Source organism: Salarias fasciatus, chromosome 11 (genome assembly GCF_902148845.1).
Source record: "Salarias fasciatus chromosome 11, fSalaFa1.1, whole genome shotgun sequence".
In the NCBI taxonomy this organism is placed as follows: Eukaryota; Metazoa; Chordata; class Actinopteri; order Blenniiformes; family Blenniidae; genus Salarias; species Salarias fasciatus.
In genome coordinates, this window is record NC_043755.1 from 10,083,582 (window position 1) to 10,110,045 (window position 26,464).

The following is a 26,464-nucleotide window of genomic DNA, read 5'->3' on the forward strand; positions in this document are numbered from 1 at the left end:
TTTCACAGTAACGTTGCTCCATCTTCTGCTTTGCTCTCGCTACATCCGGTTAGACACTCTTAAAGGGAAAACACAGGAACGCCAGATGGTGCTCAACAAAACTAAATGTCAGAAGTGCTATTAGAGATAGTTACTGTTCTATATATGCTAAATGAGAGGAAGTGTTGTCATGATGGGCATGCCAGCAAGCAGCAACTTCAGCTACCAGCTATAACCTGCTACTTAATAAGTGTAAAATGAAATGTGAAAATGTTCTGTGACTTTTACTGTGACTGTGAGATTCTCCGTCCTGTGTTTTAGTTCTCTCCATGCTGTGGCACACCTGAGAAGGTGTCCCATCACTGAGGGACATTGTATCAAATTAGAATGAAATGTGTTTTATGACGTGGAACCCTGTGGCACTAACTCGGGTAAAAGAGCGTAGAAGACGGACGTATCGTATATAGAAAAGTGCATGTTGACTTTGACTGAAACAGTCAATTGACTTGACTTTTAAAGCTCAATTTACTGCCTGAGCAGCCTCAATGTGCCTGACATGATCTGTTATGTTCACCTATTAACAGTCTTTCACAGAGCGAAGTGCCTTGTGACACTTCAGCACACGGACAGGCTGAGTTTGAGGGACTGATTGATCAACATTGCATTTCTCTACCAACTGAGCAACAGCACCCAAATACACAACTTTAATGATCACTACGATTCATCAAGTTTTTGAAAGATAAGAACAAATCAACACCTGTGGCAAAACACTCGCTAAAATACTGAGGTCTTCATGAATTACCATTTTGGACAATGGAGGATGAAGTAGATAACTGAATCCTGGGTCTGTCTTTAACTTCTTCTCAACAGGTGGGTCTGATTTTGACTCCTCCCACCTCGCTGCTGCTGGATTGAGTTCACCTGTTCACTGAGATGCTTGAAGATGGTTTCCTCATTTCCACCTGCTGCACTCACCGTGATCCATCAGACTTCCTTTTGGTTCAGGATTTCATTTGAGAGTTATGTATGCTGAAGGTAATTGCACAATATTTTCATCCCTGTTGCTCGCGTTTGAATTAGCTTTAGTAAATAATGAGATGGGGTTGGGGCTCGCAAGCGAGCGCCTGGTGGCTGGGCCTTTGCTCACGGGGCCCGGCCAGGCTCAACCCGAAGGGGCGACGTGGACCGACCCTCCGGTGGACCAGCCACCCGCCGAGGGAATCGTAGGGGCCGGGTGCAATGTGGATTGGGTGGCAGCCGACGGCAGGGTGCCCGGCGACCCGATCCTCAGACACAGAGACTAGCTCTAGGGACATGGAATGTCACCTCGTTGGGGGGGAAGGAGCCCGAGCTTGTAAGGGAGGTTGAGAGATACCAGCTAGATATAGTCGGGCTCACCTCCACACATAGCCTGGGCTCTGGAACCCAACCTCTCGAGAAGGGCTGGACTCTCCACTTCTCTGGTGTTGCCCGCGGTGAGAGGCGGCGGGCTGGTGTGGGTTTGCTTATAGCCCCACAGCTCAGCCACCATGTGTTGGAGTTCACCCCAGTGAACGAGAGGGTCACATCCCTGCGCCTTCGGATCGGGGATAGGTGCCTCACTGTTGTTTTGGCTTATGGGCCGAACAGCAGTGCAGAGTACCCGGCCTTCTTGGAGTCCCTGGGAGGGGTGCTGGACAGTGCTCCGACTGGGGACTCCATTGTTCTATTGGGGGACTTCAACGCCCACCTGGGTAGCGACAGTGAGACCTGGAAGGGGGTGATTGGATTGCACGGCCTCTCTGATCTGAACCCGAGTGGTGTTCTGTTATTGGACTTTTGTGCTAGTCACAGTTTGTCCATAACAAACACCATGTTCAAGCACAGGGGTGTCCATAAGTGCACTTGGAACCAGGACACCCTAGGTCGGGGGTCGATGATCGACTTTGTTGTCGTGTCATCTGACCTCCGGCCGCGTGTTTTGGACACTCGGGTGAAGAGAGGGGCAGAGCTGTCGACCGATCACCACCTGGGGGTGAGTTGGATTCGCTGGCGGAGGAGGAAATCGGACAGACTTGGCAGACCCAAACTTATTGTGAGGGTCTGTTGGGAACGTCTAGTGGAACCCTCTGTCAGCATGGTTTTCAATTCCCACCTCCGGGAGAGCTTCTCTCATGTCCCGAGGGAGGCTGAGGACATTGAGTCCGAGTGGACCATGTTCTCCACCTCCATTGTCGAAGCAGCTGCCCGGAGCTGTGGTCATAAGGTCTCTGGTGCCTGTTGTGGCGGCAACCCCCGAACCCGGTGGTGGACACCGGAAGTAAGGGCGGTGGAGAGGAGGATCTGACCGATAGTCGAATCTCGGATTCAGGAGGAACAATGTGGTTTTCGTCCTGGTCGTGGAACAGTGAACCAGCTCTACACCCTACATAGGGTGCTCGAGGGCTCGTGGGAGTTTGCCCAACCAGTCCACATGTGTTTTGTGGACTTGGAGAAGGCGTTTGACCCCGTCCCTTGTGGTGTCTTGTGGGGAGTGCTCCGGGAATACGGAGTCCGGGGCCCCTTGTTAAGGGCCGTCCGGTCTTTGTATGACCGGAGTAGGAGTCTGGTCCGCATTGCCGGCAGTAAGTCGGACCTGTTCCCGGTGCATGTTGGACTCCGGCAGGGCTGATCTTTGTCACCGGTTCTGTTCATTATTTTTATGGACAGAATTCCGAGGTGCAGCCAGGGCCCGGAGGGGTTCCGGTTCGGGGACCACAGGATTTCATCTCTGCTTTTTGCAGATGATGTTGTCCTGTTGGCTTCATTGAACCCAGACCTACAGCATGCACTGGGGCGGTTCGCAGCCGAGTGTGAAGCGACAGGAATGAGGATCAGCACCTCCAAATCCGAGGCCACGGTCCTCAACCGGAACAAGGTGGCTTGCCCTCTCCAGGTCGGTGGAGAGACCCTAGCCCAGGTGGAGGAGTTTAAGTATCTTGGGGTCTTGTTCACGAGTGGGGGACGGATGGAGCGTGAGATTGACAGGCGGATCGGTGCAGCGTCTGCAGTGATGCAGTCGTTGTATCGGTCCGTTGTGGTGAAGAGGGAGCTGGGCCAAAAGGCAAAGCTCTCGATTTACCGGTCAATCTACGTTCCCACCCTCACCTATGGTCATGAGCTTTGGGTCATGACCGAAAGGACAAGATCCCGGATACAAGCGTCCGAAATGAGCTTCCTCCGTAGGGTGGCTGGGCGCTCCCTTAGAGATAGGGTGAGGAGCTCAGTCACCAGGGAGGAGCTCGGAGTAGAGCCGCTTCTCCTCCACATCGAGAGGGACCAGCTGAGGTGGCTCGGGCATCTGTTTAGGATGCCTCCTGGACGCCTCCCTGGGGAGGTTTTCTGGGCATGTCCCACCGGGAGGAGACCCCGGGGAAGACCCAGGACACGCTGGAGAGACTATATCTCTCGGCTGACCTGGGAACGCCTTGGGATCCTCCCGGAAGAGCTGGAGGAAGTGTCTGGGGACAGAGAAGTCTGGGCATCTCTGCTGAGACTGCTGCCCCCGCGATCTGGCCCCGGATAAGCGGTTGAAGATGGATGGATGGATGGATGGATGGATGGAAATAATGAAATATCTGCTCTGTGATTCTCCAGCTCTGCCTTCTTTGTTTTGCCCAAATATCTTTCCCCCTCTAAAGGAGCAGAATCCTCCTGAGCTCCTCCGTCACATCATCCAAGCAGTGTTTTTGAGAATGATATTCCTAGTTGCATAAAGTAGTGCGATTCCTATGAACCCAAACACACAGAAGGGTTTCTGTTTCATCAGGACAGAAAAAAGGAGAGTAAGCAGCATCTGATGTTTTAAGGTCTGTCACTGAAGAAGTCAGATGGAAGTGATCAATAGAAACCAGAACTCACAGAGGAAAAAACAAACAAACTATGATGTCCTGTTTAGAGTGCCCAAATAATTGATAAAGCATGATTTTGGATTGTAGGCAGAAGTCTGAGTATCTTTCCACTACTGTTCAGCCCTTTTTTTAAATCTCAACATGTTTCTAGGCGTGTTCTCTGAGTGTGATAATTCACACCACCACAAGAGGTCCTGGTTGGACAAACAAGCACAAAACATGTTTTATATTTAGACAGTTGCACAGTGTTGTTGTGTTTCTGGTGTGAACAGCCTCCTCATTCTGAAAAGGAGCCTCGGTGTGTCTCCTATGGCCTTTGGTACCTGCAGCCTGATCAGATCATGTGCATATAGAGTCCTGATTCCCATGTGGAGGCTAATCTAGGCCAAAGAATGCCACCGCCAATATGAGATACTCTGCAGCTTGAGGCCAAATGGCATAAATCTCCCACTGTTACAGGGATGAAATATACATGACTGTCGTCTCTGTTCAATGAGAAGCAAGTCATTCTCATGCCTTCAGCGACAATCGGCCCAAACAGTCTCACTTAGTTCTCCCTGGACGCCCTCACAGGAGCATCGATTCCCACAGTAAACAAACGCCGCCTCATGTCACGGCACCTATATGTTGCTGTAGGAGGAGCGGCGTGCGCGGCGCTGCGTCACACTCTGAGCTCTGCCTCGTCTGCCCGAGGAGGGAGAGACTTCAAAGGGTGGCAGAGAAAATGAAAGGGGACACTTTTCATTAGGCGCCGGCGAGAGACTTACCGGCGGTCCGTGAGCGCTCTGAACCGGCCACGGCTCCTTGACATGCTGAATCACGGGGCGGCGGAGCAGCAGAGCAGCACAGATTGGAGGGTAGGAAGGGTCAGAGATGGAGACAGAAACATAGAGACGCGGATCAGGATGGTGAAGAGGAATGGGATGGAGAGACGGAGCCGACAAGCCAAACCTGCCAGAGTCATTTATATAAGACACATTTTGGGCTTCCTTTTTAAAACCAGTGGTTTTCAAAAGACTGGCAGCAGGAAAACTCTGTGGGTGTGGAGGAGGCCTCTTCTCAGCATGATCAATCCCCACCAATTATCAAGAGAAAACTATGATAAAAGGAAATGTTGATTTAAGCTGAATTTATTGCAAATGTAACAAGAGAACAAAATAAACTTGTGCACTTTTAAAAAGGTCAGATCCACAATTTTCTGTCTTCAGCAGCTGAAAAACACTTTTCTGATAAAAACACAGTTTGTTTGTATAAACATTCAGCATTTATTTCACACTGAAAGCATCTTAACTGTACTCGGTGTCATGTTTTTTGTTTTTTAGTACTTTCACTGTTTGGCTTTTGCTCAGCCACTTCTTTATATGCAGACACATCAATCAAGTTGACTGTTACTGAGAGATACTGAAATATATTGCCTACATGACCACTTGATCATGAATTTTATGATTGTCATGTTTTTTTATTCAATTATTTCTTTAAAAGAAATGGAAATTAATATAGAAGTTTGTAGATACAGTCACCTGTCCCATAAAAAACAGTGTTAGAAAGTTGTGAAATGTAGAAGGCAACTAGAAAACTTGAATTAATTTTTGAGATCTGTCCTGCTAAGCCTGATGCTTTTTGCGAAAGGGGTGGAACATTTAAAAGCAGCAACAAAAACCTTGTTAAAATTGTCTGTCACAGCACTCTGCAGTAATACTGCTGACTGTAATATTGCCGCCGCCGCGACGCCCACTGCCTCAATTGAATTCATTATGCATGAGAGCAGCAAAGGGATCTGGCTTAGTGATGTTTCAGCCTGTTGTTGATTCGCTCGCAAATATTAAATTTATATAGAAACTCGGAAAGCTACAGGGGGCATGCTGGGCATGCAGAGAAAATAGAATCCAAACTAAAGATGATTCTCTTCGATGGTTTCTTAAAGACAAAAGAAGGAAAACACGACTTTAACAATAGACAAAGCCATTAAAGTATGTAAAACCACTTTGATGCTCCATTAATAGCAAATCTGACCAGATTTGATTCAAAATTCCCAGTTTCTCACGTGAATGAAATCCCTACTGTTTGCTGCATAAGGTATTTTGTGGTGAGTTTGCAGGAGCCATCCTTCAGGCAGATGTTCCTGTGACACCGGCGTTCAGTTCTTTATCTGCGAATGACAGAACATCCTGGAACACAAGCTGACCGAAGATAAAGCAGAGGTGAGCTCATTTGTCCCCATTCGAACTCTGATGTGTTTGTCTTTACTCCTCATACCTCTGTATCAAAACATTTCATCCTTCACACACTGATTATTTGGAGCCTGTGGGTGCTGCAGTAATTTCTTTTCATATTTGATTTAAAATACATTTAATGTCAATGCTGCAAAGGAATCTGTGTTTTTGTTATCAAGTTTATTGTAAGTATAATCAATTAAAATGATAAAATGATTCCAAGACTATAAACATATGGTCGATATTTAAAATCAAACGTATGAAACTAGCAGGTGAAGCATCACATTTTTAACTTATTGACTGACTAATCTTTCATGAAAGCCTCAGGCATGTAGATCGTTCGTGAATCAATTCATTTCAGTACTTTTATTTTATGCTGATCCGAGCTGATCCATTAAAGTTAGAGCAATAACTTCCTTTGCTATATAGCAAAGAAGTAAGAAAAAGGAAACAAAATGTCAACATTGATTAAATTTTCAAAAACCTTAAATGGACTGAAAATAAGATTGATTCCAATATGATTTTTTTTTTTTTTATGCCAATTGGTGAAAAATAGAGTGAAATGTCCAAATATCATGTCCTTTATTTGCAGCTTTTATTTTATCACATCTATCTCGTTTTGCATCTTTCAGAAAATCAATCAATACTTTACTTTTAAAAAGTAAACTTAATGATTTATGTTGTAATTTCACTCTCTGCAAGGTCACCCAGTAGTTTCATCCAGAAGATTCATGATTGCTCACAACACTGCAAAGTGTGACGACTGCCACAGCTGCAAGCAACAAATAAATTGTTGTGGAAAATAATGTGAGAACCAAACTGACCCAGCTAATCTAAAATAAAATCATATGGACCACAACTGCACTCTTTAGTTTTTTGCAATCAATGGTATTATAATCTGTCCTTTAATACTGCCCTTAATGGTCTTTAAAAAAAAAGAAAAGAAAAGAAACCACTCACAGTTCACCACGAGTCTTCCAAAGGTCATCGCTTCACCCAGAGGACTCTTGGCCACCACTTTATACTCGCCGGCATCATCAGGGGAGCACCTTAGCGGAAGATAAAGAAGGTCACTCTCTCGTCTGGTGAAGGTGAAAGTCAAAAGAAGGATGGTGCAGAGCCGGATTCAGCAGCTGTGTATTAGTCTAGCAGGAACATGCTGGCAGCCCTGGTGAATTATCCTCTAAAGTACAATATAGAGGAAAAACAGAAGTCGTACCCTTCTCTAACACCAATTACTTTATTCTACCCTTTTCATCTTTTTTTTTTTTTCATTTTATCCATATATTCTCCTCTCTGTTACAACAGAAACCTTAAAAATCTTGTTTCTGTTTTTCACTCTGACAGCATCATTTAACCTCACAGCACCACAAATTCCTAATCTGATTTTACCACACTTTTAAACTCAGTCCACTTTCACATCCAAAGGCTTTCTCGCTGCAGCTTCTTTAGTTTTTTTTTTTTTTTTGCCCATAAATCAAAACATTCCAGCCACTCACATGGCGCTGAGGCTGTGACCCACCTCCTGATCTCCAGTATGTTGAGACCAAATTTTTGCTGAAGACTGTAGTTCCAAGGCTGTGCGGACATAATGAGGGGCCGACCGTCCTTATACCTGGGGAAGGAAGGGTACAGTTCCCCTGAATATCAAAGCAAACGGACATCTGACTGCACGTGGGTGGCTGGCGCACCTGCCTGCTGATAACTTATGCATGGCTTCCATAATGAAACGTTAGTGTGGCTGAATCCATAAGCGCCAGCGGGGGCCTTTGATCTCTCATTGTGCCGTGCGCAGGCCGCTGTCGAGAGCGGCCCTCTTGCAGCTCATTGGGCTTGATGGGTCCCATACGGGGCGGCGGAACGCCGAGCCAGAAGCTGTCGGGATCTCAAGGTGAATACTGAACGCACACAGGCTTCTCAGAGTCTCGCGGGAGCGACGGAATCAAGGTCGACAGTTTGGCGCCGTGCCTGAATTACCACAGGTGATTCCACATTAAGATCATGTGTGATCAGGATGCCAGAAGGGTGGTGTGCCATGACGCTTATTTGTTTGGAAGGAACACATTGACTTTTAATATCTCTTCATTTGCTTGCATATGCAGGTGCGTAACCTAACCTACCTGCTTAATTTTAACTAATAAATACAATATTTTCATTGACTGCATGAGCCTTTTCCCCTGTTTTATGAATGAGCCATGAATAAATAATATATAATTCACTGTAGGGCCGCAAAAACAGCCGTATCATTAAAAAAAACTCAAAAATAATTCATGCCCATCTTCCTGTCCACAATATCACTTTTTTGATTGACAAGTTCCCTTTTCATTTTTTATACCGTATTTATTAATTCTTTGTTTTAAATCATGTTCATCATTATTCACCATTTATGGAATTTAGGTTGTGAGATATTGTGAGTTTTTGTAAAATAAGTATAAAAACAAAGCCCAATTTAAAGTGCATGTTGTTAAAATCCGATATTTCATCCAAACTAATAGAAAACATTAAGAAATAAAATATACCCCAGAAATTTTGGGGGGGTTTGTAAAAAATACTGTTTTCCATGCCACACTCCCTGGTTTCTCTCTTTCTTCCAGCTCTTCTCAGGTGCTTGAAGCCGAAGCCGTTTGGTGGCCCTGATAAGCGGTTAAGCTGTAGTGTGTATATAAGAGTGAAGAGCAGCGGCTTCAAGAGGCAGGAGGACAGATTAAGCCGGCCAGGCTGCCACCCGAGTGTTTTGTTTGACATCAACTTTTTCTACTTTTACAAAAGGAAGGTGATGGTTTCGTTTGCTTTTTGGTCTTCCAGGGTGAAGATTAGAAAAAATTTTGTTATGTGGATCATGTTTTGTTCTTCTCACCCCAGAAAGAAGCAGCTGACAGATGATGACCATCATCGTTTACATGATTTACTGTTCCACTCCCTTGGTTTAGTGTATTTTTGGGTGATATCCTTTGTACATGATCCTTGTCCTTCATGACATCTGAATGTGTATTTTCATAACTTTTTTTTTAATTGAAGTTCCACCTCATGTGTACTTGTTCCCAGAAAGCTCCAACTTCTGAAGGATTTTGTTCCATTCCAAGTCTCTCTAACAAAGCGGGAGGGGAATTTAAAGTGACACCAGTCCGCAGATGCCCTCGACGTTAGAATCTAATAGAGGCCTCGTTGAAAACGAATCAGCGTAGGTCAGTGAAGGCCACACGGATGAAGTGCTGGAGAGGCCAGTTCTTACCACATGACCTTAGGGGGCGGGCAGCCCTGCACGGTGCAGCACAGCTTCACCGTCATGCCCTCCCAGACGGTGTGAGCCCTCAGAGGGATTGGAAAGTCTGGGGCCTTCTGACTCAGCAGATCCAGGTACTCAATGTATTCGGATGCTTTCTTTTCTGCCTGAAGCACAGACAGAACATTTGTAAACAGAATAAAATAGAACAGAAATGCTTTATTAATCCCAGGGGGAAATAAATGAGTAGACTGTGCAGCGGAGAACAAAATTGTTCCAAGTTAATGTGATAAGTTGGAGGATCACTCCATGGTTCAGAGTGTTCCTTATTTGATATTTTAGACCCTATTTAAATGGTTTGTAAAAACTCCAGACAAGTTGTACATATATGAAATTTTCATTTGGAAATTTAACTCAAATATTATTTCTATCTGACTTGAATTATCCACTTTTCAGTGAGTTATTGCTGCTTCCATCTGGCAAGACTGGCATAGTCAAAACACAGAACAAACTGTAGAATGGCCCACTCCTGCTCTGTGGATGAACCAACACAGATATTTACTCTTTGTAATGAACATTTAGCATACAATCCACCAGGGGGCACCACTTCAACATACTGGACAAATACCTAAGAAGAAGAGTGTCCAGGTAGGAGGCATCACAGAGCAACATGAATCAGGTCAGGTGGGCTTGGTCATATTGGAAGATGTATCACTCCTTATCCGAGTGGCTTCTTCAAGTTTTGCTGTTCACTAGATCATGTTGGCTAATGGTAAGAAAATAACCACGACGGTAATGCCAGGCGGTTTGTTGATATTGAGAAAGAATTGGAGGCAGCTTGCGGTGGGTGGTCTGTGAGGCTGTTGAACACCTCGAGGCAGACATCACCCGTCTACAAACACTTCTGCCATTTATTCACATCGAGTCTCAACTCTTGTCTCCAAGGTTACTGCGACATCTCCACTGGTTCGTATCTGTAGGATTCCAGAGGACAGACGGAAATATGACAAAGGGAATGCAGAGTCTGGATGGTGGGCTTTGTGCTTCTCCGTATGCAGATCAGCGATGTGCAGAAACGAGCCTTCAGAAACTCCCTCGTTTCTGCTGCTCTTTATTTTAATGGTCCAGTATGAGTCTCTCATGTATATGGGACTTTTTTTCATCGTCTGCTTGTTTTTTGAATGTCATGTAAACGGCTGCTGTACAAGAATCGCTCCGCTGGGAATACTGAAGCAGTCTTGAAGTTCATCCTAAGATTTGCATGACTGTGCTCATGTCTGTCTTGCAATAGCAAGACAATTCAATTGAGGATCCTTGACAAAGTAAATATGGGTTTTCTGTCCAGTCCAACAATCATTTTGTCGTCCGATGTCAAGTAAGATAGAGCTGAAGCTTCTGGATGACTACCCCATCCCGAAGCATGCTAAAAGCTCTTTTCTCATGTCTGGCACTTTGTGATCTGCTGAAACCCGAGAAGCATTTCAGACGTCTGTGACGACTGTCAGACTACTGCGCAACAAAACTCACTAAAACCCTCTGAAATGCTGCAAATGAAGCTCTTATACAGTCTTGTTTGCGATTTGCCACAGCGTGGTGATATAGAGACTGGAATGAAATTTAGAGCCAATACCAAGAGCCACTGTTGCTGTAGTATCAAGGAGACACCCTATTTCTACGTGATCACAATGGCTTACACATTTTTAATGGATCCATTTTCAGAAATCACCAAGTGCAGGACAAGTCAACAGACTGCTTGACATTGTTTTACAGTCAGGGAATTTGTTCTTTTGCTTTTGTTTTTTTGTTTGTTTTTTATTTCACACCTTTGCTTTGCATTTTATTAGGTTTAAATGTATAAAAAAGATTGAATGCTTCATGTTTGTAATTTAAACCAAACAGTTCTGGACATTAATGCTCAGGCATTATTGTCTGTGCAGTAACCTGTGAGGAAGCTGAAACTGATTGACTGTACCTGTTTTCGAAGAGCCATTTTGTCAACACGTGTACGCAACACGCGCTGGTTTCTGATCACGCCCAGTTCCACCTTCTCAGCTTCATTTCCAAAAAGCGTCCACTTCTGCCTTCGGTATTCTGCCGTCAGGTCTTCCCTGATGGCAAAGAGCATTTTACAAAATATAAGAGCTTTAGCTTTTAGGATAAAATTCAAATAAATGCACCTGCAGAACAAATATTAGAACTTGTTTCATCATAGAGCAATGTTGATTCCCATTTTCAACAGGTTTGCGTGCACAGTTTAAGCATTTTATTTCAGACAGTAATTATCCCCCTTTGTTAATCTTGTTCTTAGGGTGTCAAAACATTCACACACATTCATCAGAAAAGGGAAGAGGAGAAACAGCTATTCAGCCCAAAGTTTGAACACGGTGATAAAAGCAGAGTCTGACCTCCGAGAGAACCAAAACAGTAATTTCATATTGTGAGGCTTCTTTTGACACCTACACCTTTTATTCCGTCCCACTCCATTTGCAGAGAAGTGCTGGTTTCACGATATCTGGCAGCGTGTCTCTTAAATGGCTCGGCGATGAAGTCGGCGGTGCGCCGTTGCATTGGTGCCTTTGTGTCATTTCCTATAAGCACCATTTTCACAGACATTCAAAGGTTTCGAGACGCTGGTTTTTCGATGAGGGGAGATTTTTGGGTCTGGCTGCCGCTTCTGATTCCCATCATTGTGAAGAGGTGCGATGCCGCTGCTCTGAAAACCTCACACATGATGATGATGATGATGGTGATGTTGATGTGCCCCCGGCACGAATCCTTCAGGTGTGGACAGTTCAAAGAGATGCTTTGTCGCTGACTGGGTGACGTCCTTGACTTCCTTTTCATCAAGTCGGTTGTCATGGAGATTGCAGGCAGTTGTGATAGTCTGTTTACTCAGATGAAGCACATTTTCATTTTGTGTAATCTGGGCAGCGAGCTGACAAAGTAAATAGGGAAACAGTTCTAACTTGGGGCTGAGGTTAAAGGGCTTGTTTTTGGTTAGGCGTGTGTGTGTGTGCATGTCTTACCTTGATTGTACAGTTCTCCTTGAGGACTTATTTGGACATTTTAAGGTCTCCTTAAGATCAATGCATGTGCTTAAGTTTGAGTCTGATTAAACATTTAGGAAGAAGTAAAGATTATGGTTAAACTTTCAGCAGAAAAGTGTGTGTCCTGTATTTCTCTCTAGATGAGGCCTAAAACTTAGATTATTCATGATTACTCATCCCCTACCTTATGGGGTTTAAAATGTAGCACCCACAAAGTCTTGCATGCATTTTGTAATGGAAATGTGTTTTTGAAGTGGAGATCACGTTTGATTTAATGTTGAGGGAGTGTCGCTGATTGTGATGGAAAAGGTCATGGTAGAGGAAAAGGGAATGCACTGAATCAGTGCTAAGGCCCCATAAAGACAGCTTTCCAAGTCAGAATGTGTGTGGGTGTATTCTGTGCCCCGCTGCTCTTGAACCTTCTCGTTGAGCTCTTTGTAAAGTCGGGTAAACACAATTAGAACCCCCTCAACAGGCCTGGGTGAAACCCACAGGTAGTCTATAATGCATGCGCCAAACATTGCATGTGGCGGCTGTGAGAATCTGCATATGTACACAGTGCTGATGGATCTCCTGTGTACATGCAGTTCATCCATATGCATGTACACAGACACACAATCATGAATATTGCTTGTGTTTTAATGCCCCCCCCCCTCTCATCGCCAAAGGGGTGTGTATCCTGAACCATGCTGTGATTGACAGTCCCCTGGGCTCAATTATATTGGCACGCACGCAACGCAAAACACAAAGACAGAATCTTAAATATTCACACAAACACTTCTCAGAGCTTCTATAGCTGCTGGACCATGAATGGGCCTCGCAGAAGCATTCAGCAAAAAATGCACAAACGGCTTCACAAGTGATGCATATGAATGCACAGGCAGAGAAACCTTTGCAGACATGTTCGCATTCACACTCCCAGGTGCTCTAGAAATAAAAAGTTTGCCGCTGGCACATATAGTTCTGTTGTTTTTAATCTCTGTGGGCTCAGAGATTTTAAGCCTTCCGGGAACAGACTGCTGGATCACATCAAGTTGGTGGGTATGAAGGGTTTATGGTTTAATTATTGCTCCAAATGCAAATTTCAACACTGCCTTCTGATCCGACGCATGCCAAGACAAACTCAGCATGCATGAGTCAGCAACATGATTTCCGTGGTAATCCAACCCATGAGGGGAGGATGGAGGAGAAACCATTATGTGAATCAGATTGTAACATGCAGTTGGAGCCCAAGTTGCCAAGACATGAAGATTTGCTGCATTCGTTTCCACACAGATCAAAACAAATGTCACACTCCGGCATCAGGAACAGTTCTGCAAAAAGGTTTAGGAATCCTCAAGAGCTTTCAGCTTCATCTTGCAGTCCACCCCAGTCTTTTCTTGTGGGAGTCAGTCATCTATGTTGGTAGAATATGATTCCATATTTATTTTACTGCATCGGAGGAGGATGGGAATTGTGAATAAATTATGTTTGGTGGATACATTTTTTTCCTTCAAGAGGTATTGATAATTCTTTTATGCCTACTTCATCCATCTCAGGGTGGCTGGAGATAATCCCAATTGATAATGGGGGAAAGACGAGGCCCGTCCATCACATGCATATAGACGCGGCTTCAGAGTCATTATTTTATTCAAACATATCAGTGTTGAATTGTTTATAAGCTGCAGAGCTGGGAGTATATGACAGGCAGAACATGCACACTTTGGGCACAAAGATCCCAAGCGCAGGATCAAACCAGGGTCCTGTCGCAGCGCTTACCGATACACAGTTGTGCAACCTAGAAATGAGACCAGAAACTTTGCATGAGTAAGCATGTTGGTGGAGGACTGGCTGGGATGAAGAGCGCCAAATCGCTGCAGCTGGGGCTCATTACTGTCGATTGTATTTTGTAATTCAAGAGGTTGTGATTTCATTCTCAGTCACTTCCCTCCTTTTCACTCTTCCCTTCTCAGTAACTCTGTCTCTCTCTCTCAGGCTTCCTAATCTGCTCCTTTAATACCCATTGTGACCTCTGTGCGTTTGCTTACTTCGCAGTCAAAGCTTCCTTTCATGGCCCGAAGAAGAAAGCATCTGTGTTATTTTGGGGGATTGACACAAGATATGTCAAATCCTTGATGACTGAAGAGCTTAATCAGGTCGTGAAAGGATTGGAGGACTGTAAAAAGGCTGCTGCTAAGCCTTCACATGTTAAAGTGCTATTGAGTCCCAACACGGATATTGAGTGACCCCAGCAGGACAAGGTGCCCCTTCAGCAGAGGAGGGATTTTTGTGAAGCGAATCAACGACCAGAGGCAACAATCCTCTGCGACCTAAACCTTCCCATCCTGGGACTTATTTATAGATGTATGACATCCTCTTCAAGACAGCGGAGCAGTAATCCTGTTCCAGCAATGCAATCACGAGACACTCAGGAAGTAAAAGACGACTCAAGCATATCATCAGCGGGATTCTCTCTTTTAGATTTTCTAATAAGTTAAAGCCTTCCTGCACTGACAACAAATAGAGTCCCAGCCAGATCTTATCCCCCCTCGACTGGTACTTTTTAAATTTTACTCTTTTTAAATGAAGATTTTTCATCCTTCAGGTAGAAAAACAACTTATTTTCTGATTTGTTCTGGGAAAATCCTTAATTTCCAGATAAACTAATTTACATCATTGCTGAATCGGATATTCAGTTGAGAAGTAAATGCATTCGGATGATTATCGTTCTTAATAAACAGTTTCTTGTCGGCTATATTGTGAAAATGAAGAGTTTGTTTCAAGACTATGTAAAGTTTAAAATCTGGCATGAGAAACTTTATGCTGCTGTTGCTGAAGAGGGCTACTCTTAGTTAATTGATGGTCTCATTGGCTCGGCATGCGGATGCAGACGGACTGATCAAATATTCAGCAGTGTTACAGGATGCTCTTTATTCTCATTGGCTGCGGAGCTCTCTTCATTTCTTCATTCGAACACAAACACACAAAGCCCTCGCTGTATGACTCAGTTGAATGGTTATGGCTTATTGGCTTCACAGCATCTGTGAAACAGCAAATGAAGGGGCCCAGCTGGCCTTTTCTCAGACAGACGACAGTATGAAAAATAAACCCCTGATTTCCGTTGTTTATTGAGACTCTTTTGGCATAAAAGCTCTTGTGCTGTGTTAGCTTGCGGGGCAAAGCGTCGGTGGAGTCTGACCCCTTCGTCTCACCAATAAACCGGAGAGAGAAACAGGATGTGGCGGTGCCTGCCGATGGACAGGCGGAGTCTTATCATGCGCAAATTATCTGGGGAAGGAAGTCGACAGGAGTGAAGTGGCGGCTTCCTTGCAGTCTTCATTTGAGTGTGAAGAGAAGAGACTCATCCACAGTTGTTGCCATTATGCACACACAAAAGATTCATCCAGCTTTGGGATTAAAAATAATGCTTCCTACTGAAGAGCTGCAGATGGAAGTTTCAATTCGCACTTCGTGGTCATTAATTTGGTATTGAAAGTCTCTGGCTGCAGCTAAAGTGCAATCCCTATGAGATGTGTGTGTGTGTGTGTGTGTGTGTGTGTGTGTGTGTGTGTGTGTGTGTGTGTGTGTGTGTGTGTGTGTGTGTGTGTGTGTGTGTTTTTTCCTCTCCAATTTGTGGAAAAGCTTTTGTTGAGACCAAACAAAATGGAAAGTAAAGGGTTTTGTTGTAGAAGTAGTACTAGTGAGAAATTTAGAGATGTTTTCTTGATCAGAAAACCACAACTAAACAATTACATAAGACTTCAGTCACATCCAATTCAAATTCAATATTTGCTTTTTTTTTTTCCTTTCTTCTTTTACATGATTTAAGGTTATTGGTCAGACTGATCCCCTAACTGCTCCCAGTGGAAGGACTGAGCACAGAAGCCTCCACTGGTGTGTGAATGTGTGTGTGAATGGGTGAATGTGGTCTGTGAATGTGTAAAGCACTTTGGGCTCCGCTGTAGCAGTGTGAAAAGCACTATATGTCGTCCATTTACCATTTTATCCATCTGTTTTCAAGCTGCAGCACTTATCTAATGCATTGAATACATTTGATCTGTATTCTGAACATATCTGTCTTAATTGTAATCTTTATTTACAGATTGCATTTTTTGTAATACTTAAATCAGTCTGTACTGCTTCATTTAGGGCAGAGGAAAAGATTGCCTTTTGAGAATTCAGTTGTTAATTTTTTTTTTTGGTCCGACTTTACTGTTTCAACTCCAGTCTAATTGCAGCACTTAAATTTTTTTTTGTTTTTATTTTGTGCTTATTTTGGCCTGCAGGTCAAGAAACAATAACCACTACATGAGGGGGATCTATTTGTCCCACAAGTGGAAAAACATCACCGTGACAGGCGTTGTATTGAGGTCAATAAGGTCAGCAAATCATTGATAATGTGATCAAAAATGACTTCTCCTCTTCTCCTCCACTTTTTCCATAAAATTCATGTCCCGACACCAAAGGCAAGCGAACACATGAGCATGATTTTCTCGATCCTCACCATGTCCTGTGTGTGGAGAAGTTGTCCATGTTGAGGATCTCCTTGACGGATATCAGGTCAGCGGAGATGATGGGGTAGAAGTCGGAGTAGGGGGCTTCCTCATCGCTGTGACGTTCAGCATGTGGAAAGATAAAAACAAAGCCTGATTACCAAATATCTCGCACGTCATCAAATGACACAGGTGAGAGATCACCAAATAGATATCTCCCGCTGTCTTCCTCCACACGTATTTATTCTGCTGATGGGAGGATTGAGCGTCGGCATTAGCACGCCTATTCATTTTGTCATGGATTATGGCACATTATCCTATCCCAGACTCATCAGACCATTATTCTTCTCTGCCACTAGAAAGCAGCACTGGCTCTCCTATTTTTCTCTCTGAACAGCAGAGGATGCAGTGCGTCAGGGCTGAAATGCAACATGTTCATTTACTTCGACACATCCAGTAACTCGGCTTAAATCAGACGAGTGTTATCTGGATAAAGAGAAACAGGCTTTAGTGGTTATAATCTGTCATCTCCTCATGTTGTGAATAGCTGGAAAGGAAAACTGATCCAAAAATCAAACCGAACAAAAAAAAAACAAAAAAAACTGCAAAGACATGGAGATCCACGAAAGGCAGGCCGTCTTTGAAAAACCCGTCTGTATTGTTTGTCACACTAATACCCTCCGTCAGTCTGCAGCTCAGGGGTAAAGCCTGAAACGCGCCTCATTGTGTGGCAGAACAGATTTGTCACCGCTCGGTATGAGCAGCTCCAGTGTTGTTGAAGATATTATGAAGGAGTTTGCTGACTCAGATTCAGATCCTGTCCAAATCAGAAATACAGAACGGTGTTTTTCTGAATCTGCTGTCGTATCAGCTTTGATCCGTCGACAAAGAGATTACAGTTAAAAACAAAACGTGAACCACAGCGATGCTTCTCTGCAAGCCGCTCGTTTTCTTCCTGGGGGGCGTTTTGAACTACTTTCTCTTGTGGTGTGCTGTGTTGTGTTTGTGTGTGCAAGGAAGTAACTGTACAAATAGCTAAATTACTGTGATTTATTGTTCCAAGCTTCTGTATTCATTTGCATGACAACTTAACTCAGTTGTATGAAGCCTGTTTAATTTTCTTTGCATCAATCAGAATTTTAAAGTTATTTATTCACCATATTTACATTGTAGGACGTGTGCATGTTTGTGTATGTGTGGAGGGGTGGGTGGGGGGATATAATTCAATGCCTTTTTCACTTTTTGTTTTTGTTTTTGTTTTTTTGGCTGGGGTGTTATTGAAAAACCTGTATGTTCTTTAATCCAGAATAATGTTCTTCCTGTGCATGCATCAGTTTTCTCCAGGTTTTTCACATTCTGCTCCATCTTTACCATATTTGAGAGAAAATACCCCTAAAAGCACTTTAATTTTGCCACAGAGATCTACTGCTTCAAGGTTTTTTTGTCCATTTCAACACAAGAATACAAACTTAAAGCATTCAGAGAAATTAATCTGAAGCATCGTATTGTTTTGTAAATCAATGAGATGCCTCAAATTTCACACACAGTCTCTCTCTGCTGCTCGGTTGCTGACCGCGCAAGTTGATGGAACACAAGTAAGTCAAAACTCATTACTACAGATAAACTGAATTACAGGTTTTTCTTTCTATTGAAATTTATATTGTTGATTCCGAAATATTTTTTTCTTGGAATTTCAGCAGGTGAAATGACAAAAAGCAAGAAATAGTCATTGTAAAGTGAAAACACTCAAATTAAAATTATGGGTATTTATTAAAATTGACCACTTATACATACAATTAACTTTTTAATTTCAATACAGTTGCAGTTTTAAAAATCTACTCGTCATTCTCTGTGATTGAGGAACTGTATGCAAAACCCCCCGAGTTGAATCGAAAACCTGCTTTTGAACAACACTTTCTAAAAACTCTTTCTATGGTAACATTTCTGTTCTGTTGTATTTGATATTACTTGATTGACATATTGATTCGTCTTTGTTTGAACTTCACCGTTTGTTCATATTGTTGCCTTTTAATTTTAAAATCCAAACTATTGTGTTCTGTGTTAGTTTGAAAGGTACAATAAGAATAAAGTGAAGTTGAAGTTGAGGCTACAGAACTATCAAACCCCGTAATCAGCTGCTTCCCCACAGTCGGCGTTCCCTTTTTTCCTCTCCACGCTGACGCAGGTTACATAATCAAGGGGAACAGTGTTGGGTTGGTAATAAGCGGTTCGTGTTGTGCGGGACGCGGCTCGTTACGGTACAGCGGCAGTTTAGCCGTCGTGGCATTGTACCGTCCAATCATCCAATCATCCACCGTCATCGGTTCATCACGCTCAACTGGTGGTCGAGCTGTTTGCGTTCTCCTGTAATGAGCCGGAACATAAATCCAGAACGATAAATCAAATGTAAACGGCCATCGGCAGACAGATACAGTGGGGTTGACTGCTGAGCAGGAATTGCTGTGCTCTTTCTTTTGGGATTATAAATCGTGGATTTATGACGTGCAGTCATGTGAACACACACACACACACATACACACGCAAACAGGACATTCGTGATAAAGAAGTCTGCATGATCTCTCCTTGTCGGCCACCAACAATAAACCTGGCTGACCTTTTGAATGTGCGACCCCATAAACAGCAGGGCGGCATTTGCTGTCGGAGACAAGGTCGCTTGTGGCGATGCGGCTGAAATGCATATTTGTAAGAGGAGAAGGGTGGACTGCAGCTCTCCGCTTATCCACACACGAGCGTTGCTCTTTCAAGAGATTATTTTAAGTTTGAATACGTTCCTTGTTTAGAACGGGACCGAGGAGGTGTTTGCATCTCCGCTTCAGAGAAATGAGGAGACGTTGTTTTAGCAGCTCACAGCTGGCAGTGCGAAATGAACACAGGCGATGGAAATAGACGTTGTTTTGCCAGTCAACATCAAGAATGGACACATTTTTGGTGACTGACAAACAAGGATATCTCAGAAGCATGGCTGCTTTTTTAATCAAAATTGATTGATCAATTGATGAAACAAGCATTCATTCATTTGGTTTCAAACAATTGAAAGCATTTGGTTAATTTCCCATCTCATTAAGTATTTCATTGATTTTTAGAAATTGGCCCAACTGGCTGAAAATTTTGTGGATGGAACGACGATTTGACGACAAGTCATATTTGTACAATTCTCTCCATAATTCTGACATTTTTAAACAAAGTGTCACCTCAGTAAGATTTCTTTGTTTAGGAAGTCTGTTTTTTGTACTGATCACTGGCTATTCACAAGGGCCTCACATTGGCTGCCCTTAAATATATTATGTTTTATTTATAGCTTTGCTTGAGGTAGTTTAAATAACAGTGCACCTAATAGCAAATGCAAAACTAAAAATCCTGGAGTTAGTGTGCCCGAACCGTGTGTTTATTCAGCTGCCTGTTACACAACACCAGCCACCGTTGCTGCTAACATCTCGCCTCGGGCGCCACTTTCAACAAGCCAGCTTCCAAATAGTAATGCAAATTGACATGACTTCTCGTTTTCTTTTGTTTGCAAGCTGGGAAATTTCCCTATTTCACGGTGTACGGAGACCAACTTCTGCTTTCACCGTCATATTGATTCCCTTTTTTTTTTTTTTTTAACATAGTGAGAGTTCCCTTTGAGTGTGAGTTGCTGAAAGGTCCATTTAATGTTGCAGTGGACAGCAAAATCCACGCATGTATTCATACAGGGACACAGCATGCACAGGGATACATGCTACATGCGTGCACATACCTGCGTGTGCACGCTGCTTGTGTTTGTAAAAACAGACTTCCTCATAATATTAAGCCGGCATGACAAGAAGGAGGAAATAAAAAAGAGGAAAGCTCCTCGCTTTCTGTAGGTCAACTGGTCGGACAAACACACGAGCTTCTGCAAACATCAGATGGGAGATTAGAAACTGAAAACTTCTCATTGCAGTCTGGCTGTCCGCAGATTAAATGATAAGCAATCAAAACAACCTCTCTGTGGTCTTATGGCTGGCAGTGTGAAGGGTTCAAGGACTCCTCACAATCGAGCAATTGAATGAAGTGACTTATGGGTGAAGGATAAGCAGCAAGAAATGATGCCAAGATCATTCCAAGGCTTTTCTCTGTATCTAAACGCTACGATGCCCCGAATTTGAAATACTCGACAAAAAAAAAAAAAAAAAAAATTCTAATTTTTGAAACAATAGGCCCGGAACGCCTCTGGATCTTGGAGCTTTAAACCTTCCCAGAGGCAACTTTGTCAGCGATTTTATTAGTATGAATTTCACAATGCACCTGCTCTGTTTCTCTCTCCTGTGCTGCTTCTCAACAGCAAAAACAGACGTGACATCCAAGTTCGGGCCGAAGTAAACTTGATGGAATAATTGCACATTGTCGTCATCCCCAAGGAGAAAATCTGTTCCATTTCACTTTATTTTACAACAGAGACTGTAAACCCACCGGTTGGACTAATTGAATAACCCACTGCTGTGAAAATCAAGGCAAATTTGGCTTGAGACTATTACTGCAGACCAGAAGTGATTTCCATCTGACTCACAGTGATCATCTGGGATCGCCGGGATGCCGTACCATATTTTCTTCTTGTCATCTGCCAGAGTAACGGGTCTGTCCTGGAGAGTGGATGCACGCAGACCATGAAGCTCATGTGATGCTCGCAAATAGAATATAACAGGAAATGAAAACTATTCTTTCATCCAACTCAGTTATGTCAGCCATAAACTACACATACTGGTAATTTATTTCAGTTTTTTCTGTTTAATAGGGTGATATCTTTAAAAAGAAATTGCGTGAATGATAATGGACGGGACATGTGGATGCCTGCTGCTTTCAAGTAGATAACCATGGAATTATTACATTATTGATGTATATTTGTTTTACAGGAGCTACTTTTACAGGTGCTGCCAATGATTCATTCTGCATTGCTGTATTTAAGTGGAAATATATTTACATAACTTTGTTGATGTGTGAATTTTTACAGATTTTTCAAAGATCACACACAGCTGAAAAATCTCCAAGCCCGACTGTGTTTGCGATCAGCTGTTATAGTGAGCAGGAAGCTCGATCACACACAGCACAGCTACCTGCTGGACGTCAGAGTGATCTCGGTTCTCACGACTTGCTCTCAACTAATCATCTGGAGGGAAGACATTTTTTTATGTGCGTTCTCAGCAACTTGTGTGATTCGTTGGAGACTGAACTGGGCATGGGGGATGAGGATAGTTTCTTTCACCTCCTTCCAATACATCTGCTCTCTTGCGTCTTGGGAAATATGACATTTCTTGACCAGAAGTAACTTTGTTGTTGTTCTTGCAACTTTTGAGAAAAACAATTTCCTCAGTTGTTGTGGAGTGGGTATCTGCTTTTTATGTATGCGTCGCGGGCTGGGCTGAAGCTTTTATCGGCGTCTCAGAGACGCCTGTCTGAGCTGCAAGAAGCTGTTGAGAAAAGCAAAACGTGACATTTCTCAATTTCAGTCTAAGTATATGTTTTATTCCAGTTGGGGTTGCTGGGGCTGAAACCTGTTTGAGAAAAAGCGAGAAACATCCTGGAGAGGCGTCAACGCTGAGAGACTATCTAAAACTTTACACGTGTTTGACTTGTTTTCACCCCGGACACACAAACCAGCTGAATTTTAACAACATATGACTGTAGAGATTAACCTGAAGCTCGATCCTTCAGATTGTTTCCTGACGTCCCCCCAGGACCAAGAGGAGGCGGCTCCCCTTCTCTGCCCGTATTGGAACGTACACTAATACCGCTGCCTGTCGCTAATTTTAATTTGACACTTCATTGTCTTATGAATTACACCGAGGTCCGCGGCAGCTCGAAACGCTTTCAGTCGTTGGGTCTCATTTTCCTGCTGCTGCTGCTGTTCATGTTTATCTGTCAGAGCCCGCCGCTGACTGGAACAGTTCCCATTTCACACCCCAGCTGATGTCCTTGCCACCATAACGCCGCTCGCCACAAAGCAGCTCAACCAAGCAATTGTATACACAGGTGTCTTCATTTGTTGGCCGGCTCAACCTGTTTTTGTATCCATACTTTATGCATAAGCCTGCGTGTTTGTGTGTGTGTTTTTTTTATCTTCAACTCTCCCCCCAAAAAAACCTTCAGAAAGGCTGACGGAGCCTGAAAAGAAAACACTGAGGTGTAACATTTCTTACTTATTGAGAAGCATTGTGTGCATCTGTTGCCAAGGCTCGGTGTGTTGCTGGGGTACACAGCGAATCAGGATTTAGGCACATTAATAAAAGAGGGAGATTCTCAGTGGTGGTGTGAGTCTCAGCGACATGTGTTTGTGAAAATGTGGCGCTGGCGGCTTCCACCGGTGGCCCGCAGGATGCTCCGGCGAATGCAACGTCTCCTCGTGCTCGGAATAATCAGGCTACCATATGTTTCCCTTTAATAGATGCTCCATGTAATCTGTCAGCAGACAGAGCGGATCACTGCTAACTGATTGAGACAGTTTTGCAAACATTATGCAGCACGGTGCGCATCGAATTCACCTTAATTATTCCAACAGGTATGCATTTATAGCGGCACGGAGGAGTAGCAACTCTGTTGCAGGCAAATGTCCTCTACTCTTTGGAAAAATTAGTTTTCTTGGCGAAAGATCCCTGTCTTAACAAGTAATTTAATCTATTAATCCTGTCTTTTTCCCAACAATGCATAAACCTGCCTCTGGCAGGGGATATTATTACCTGGTTCAAATGCTCATCTGTTTGTTTCATGAATCTTTAAAGCCTCAAGTTCCCCTTTCATGATACGGATGCAGTGAATCTGCCCTATTTTGTCTCAATTTCAAGATATTAAATTCAGAGAAATGCCCGAAACAAGAGATACTGCACTGGAAATAAAACAAATTAGCTCAACTCATTTGCTGCCTCTTCCTCCTGTTTTAATTAAAACCTGGATGAAGGGATGAAAACAGAACTTTATGACCTGCCAGGATGCACATTGTGCTTCTAAGTGTTACAATATGATAGCTAGAATCTCTGAAGCCATTACTGACAAAGAGTAAATACACTGTCTTGATAGGCAGGAAATGCAGCAGCGTCCCAAAGGGCAGAGAAGCTTTAAAAGACTCTCACACCAGGAAGTATTCTGCTCCGGAGGAAAGGTGATAAGCTAAAGCTTTGCTTTGCACTGCCCCAACAAACACATTCAAGGTGTTATTCACATTTGTCGCATACTGTAGAATACTGTTGCAGTGCACAACGCTGTACACTGAAATTTCTTTGTGTCTCAATGTTTCTGATTGTGGCTTAAAATCTGTACTCTGTTGTCCTACAGTGAGCGTGGATTATCGAGAGCAAAGCTCATGTGTGATCAGGTCAAAGATCAATGAACACATCAGAACTGGTTTATCTATAGGGGAAAGACTGGAGCACACGTGTGTGTGTGTGGATCCAGGCAGCTTATGAGAAACACCTCACGTGTGTAAAAACTTCTTTATCACCCGACCCTAAAATACACTTCCTGCTCGTGGATGTGTTGCTTAACAACCAGCGAAAAGAGATACTGAGAGTATGAAGGCGGCGATGCATGACAACACTTGAAATGCAAATAAAAATTTATATGGAGCATAAATGGACTGTTGGAGGATCTTCTGACAGAGTCAGAAATGCTACAGGTAAACCTACGATCAACTAACAACAGCAGCATCCAGTGAGATGGGATGCTGGGTCACCTCCAGTCTACTCCAACACAACTGAGCATTTTTCACTTACACGCCACTGGAACAAGGCCTCTGTTGGGTTTATTTACTTCCTGAAGCCACCAAAGTTGTTGCAGGCAAACAACTTAATACTTGTTACTTACCAACCAAAGTTCATGAAGTTCATGTCATACAGTGCAGCTGGTAATAAACTCATAAAATCAGCCTCCAGAGTTTCTACAGCGTCGTTTAAGTTGAACATTTACTTGTCGTTGAGATATGTGTTGTAGCCAATAGGTCATTTGTTTTTTTATTCTACATTTATTGTCCTGGTTAATTAAAAATGATGAATAATTACTACAATCCAACAGTGGCATTACAGATTCTCTAGAGATTCTCATAATGTATATTTATAAAATTACACTGGATTTAGATTTTAAAATAGAGGACGCTCCACAGAATGACTGGCATTTCTGTTGAAAGCATTATGAAATTTAACAGGCTGTTGCTTATTAGGCTGTTTCAGGTGACATTACAAGTGAATAATATAAACTATGTGGATGGAAAATTGACCATTTTTAACCCTTTTGCAGCTGTCACATACAAGAAACGGACATAAAATGAAAACGGACAGAAACTAATTGAATTTGACTCAACTGATATTAACAGAATCCAAGAGAAAGTAACAAAGTCAATAAAGATTGCCACTCAAGCAGAAAATGGATTCATACAAAAAAACCTCCCTCTAAACAGTTTACTTGAGTGATATTCTGAGAGTTGCCAGTCTGCATCACCGAAGCAGAAATGTGTTCGTTCATTGATGCTTGTATCACAATTAGAAAATTTTGCTTGAGAAATACAATATTTAGCAGACTACATGTAAAATAATAATAATATTGAAAACAAAGATCTAACTAAGCCATGTTGTTGTGCCCGGGTTCGGCTCCGGGTGTGAGTAAACTGTTGGCACCTGGAAGTGAAGGTCCTCTTCTGGATTTGGGAGGACAGCTGCATGCTGTGAGACATCTGGGACGACTGCTCCTCCCGCTCGCTCTGCATCACCGTCCTGGTTTCCATGGTAACCCCCCCTCCCTCTCAACTGACACCTGGGGGGAGGGAAAGCGAGGGAGGGAGAGAGATGGGGAGGGAGGAGAGGTGGAGGTGTGTGGGAGGCGGTGTGATCCAGCCGGTGGGAGTCGCTCACGCCGGAGCCTCAGCCGAGAGGATAACTGCCTCGGCTGTCACACGTCGGTGTCGGGAGACATTCTGAACCGTGCTGTCTGAGTTCAAATAAATTTCCAAATTCATAGTTGCTTTAACCTGCAGCAGCTCATGCAAAACGTGCTCAATTATAGGTACGACGCTTTGCTTCAAAGCTGCTTTGCAGGTACAGTTTTTGCTGTTTTAACTCAAATGAAGTGGTAAAAATCTGCTCGACACCACCCAGTACACAACTACAAGTACATCTGCATCCTTTTCTCTTGTCAGCATAAAGTGTGCAAAATATTTCCCAAAATGTCAGCAGCACCATTTAAAATGACACCAGTCTTCCCGTGAGGCGGAGCCGCGGTTAACGTCAGGAGCTTTCTGCATCGATATATACTGCAATTACGTCCTGGACCCGGGAGAAAACATGTGCGTCAAACTTTTGTCAGGCTCTTGACTTTCACTTTGCAAAAGATCAGCAAACACACCTAGCACTAAGTGGTTTCGATCCAAAATGTCATTTGTGCACTTTAAAAAGAAAAATTGACGCTTGAAATCAAGCAGCCAACAAAATGAAAGGAACTGAAGACAGAAAAATACTAACTAGAGCTGCACGTAATTACTGTTTCCATTGTTCCTCTTTTTGATGATTATCTTTTCAAGTATCATTCGTTCGGGCTTTAAGTCGGTATAATGGCAAAGCAAATGCAGAAAATAGAAACATGTGGTCCCATTTTCTTTGTGTGAAAATATTCCTTCATATAGTGTCTAAACAATCTAAAAAAG

General features: G+C 43.3%; 1 protein-coding gene across 3 annotated transcripts in view; it reads right to left on the reverse strand.

The window, feature by feature from the left end:
- The window catches only part of myom3 (myomesin 3), a 67,364-nt gene that overhangs the window by 37,833 nt on the left and 3,067 nt on the right, over nucleotides 1-26,464 (reverse strand). For 2 of the 3 annotated variants that reach the window (XR_003932385.1, XM_030102409.1), the window contains exons 2-8: nucleotides 25,443-25,578; nucleotides 16,815-16,919; nucleotides 11,257-11,392; nucleotides 9,294-9,451; nucleotides 7,584-7,676; nucleotides 7,022-7,110; nucleotides 4,616-4,660 (exon numbers count right to left, since the gene is read on the reverse strand). Coding sequence is in view for 2 of the 3 variants with exons in the window: in XM_030102409.1 (XP_029958269.1) it covers nucleotides 4,616-4,660; nucleotides 7,022-7,110; nucleotides 7,584-7,676; nucleotides 9,294-9,451; nucleotides 11,257-11,392; nucleotides 16,815-16,919; nucleotides 25,443-25,549 (733 nt within the window). In the remaining variant the exon portion in view is untranslated. Of the gene's footprint in view, nucleotides 1-4,615; nucleotides 4,661-7,021; nucleotides 7,111-7,583; nucleotides 7,677-9,293; nucleotides 9,452-11,256; nucleotides 11,393-16,814; nucleotides 16,920-25,442; nucleotides 25,579-26,464 lie in introns of those variants that run through there. The other variant, XM_030102410.1, reaches the window with a different exon arrangement.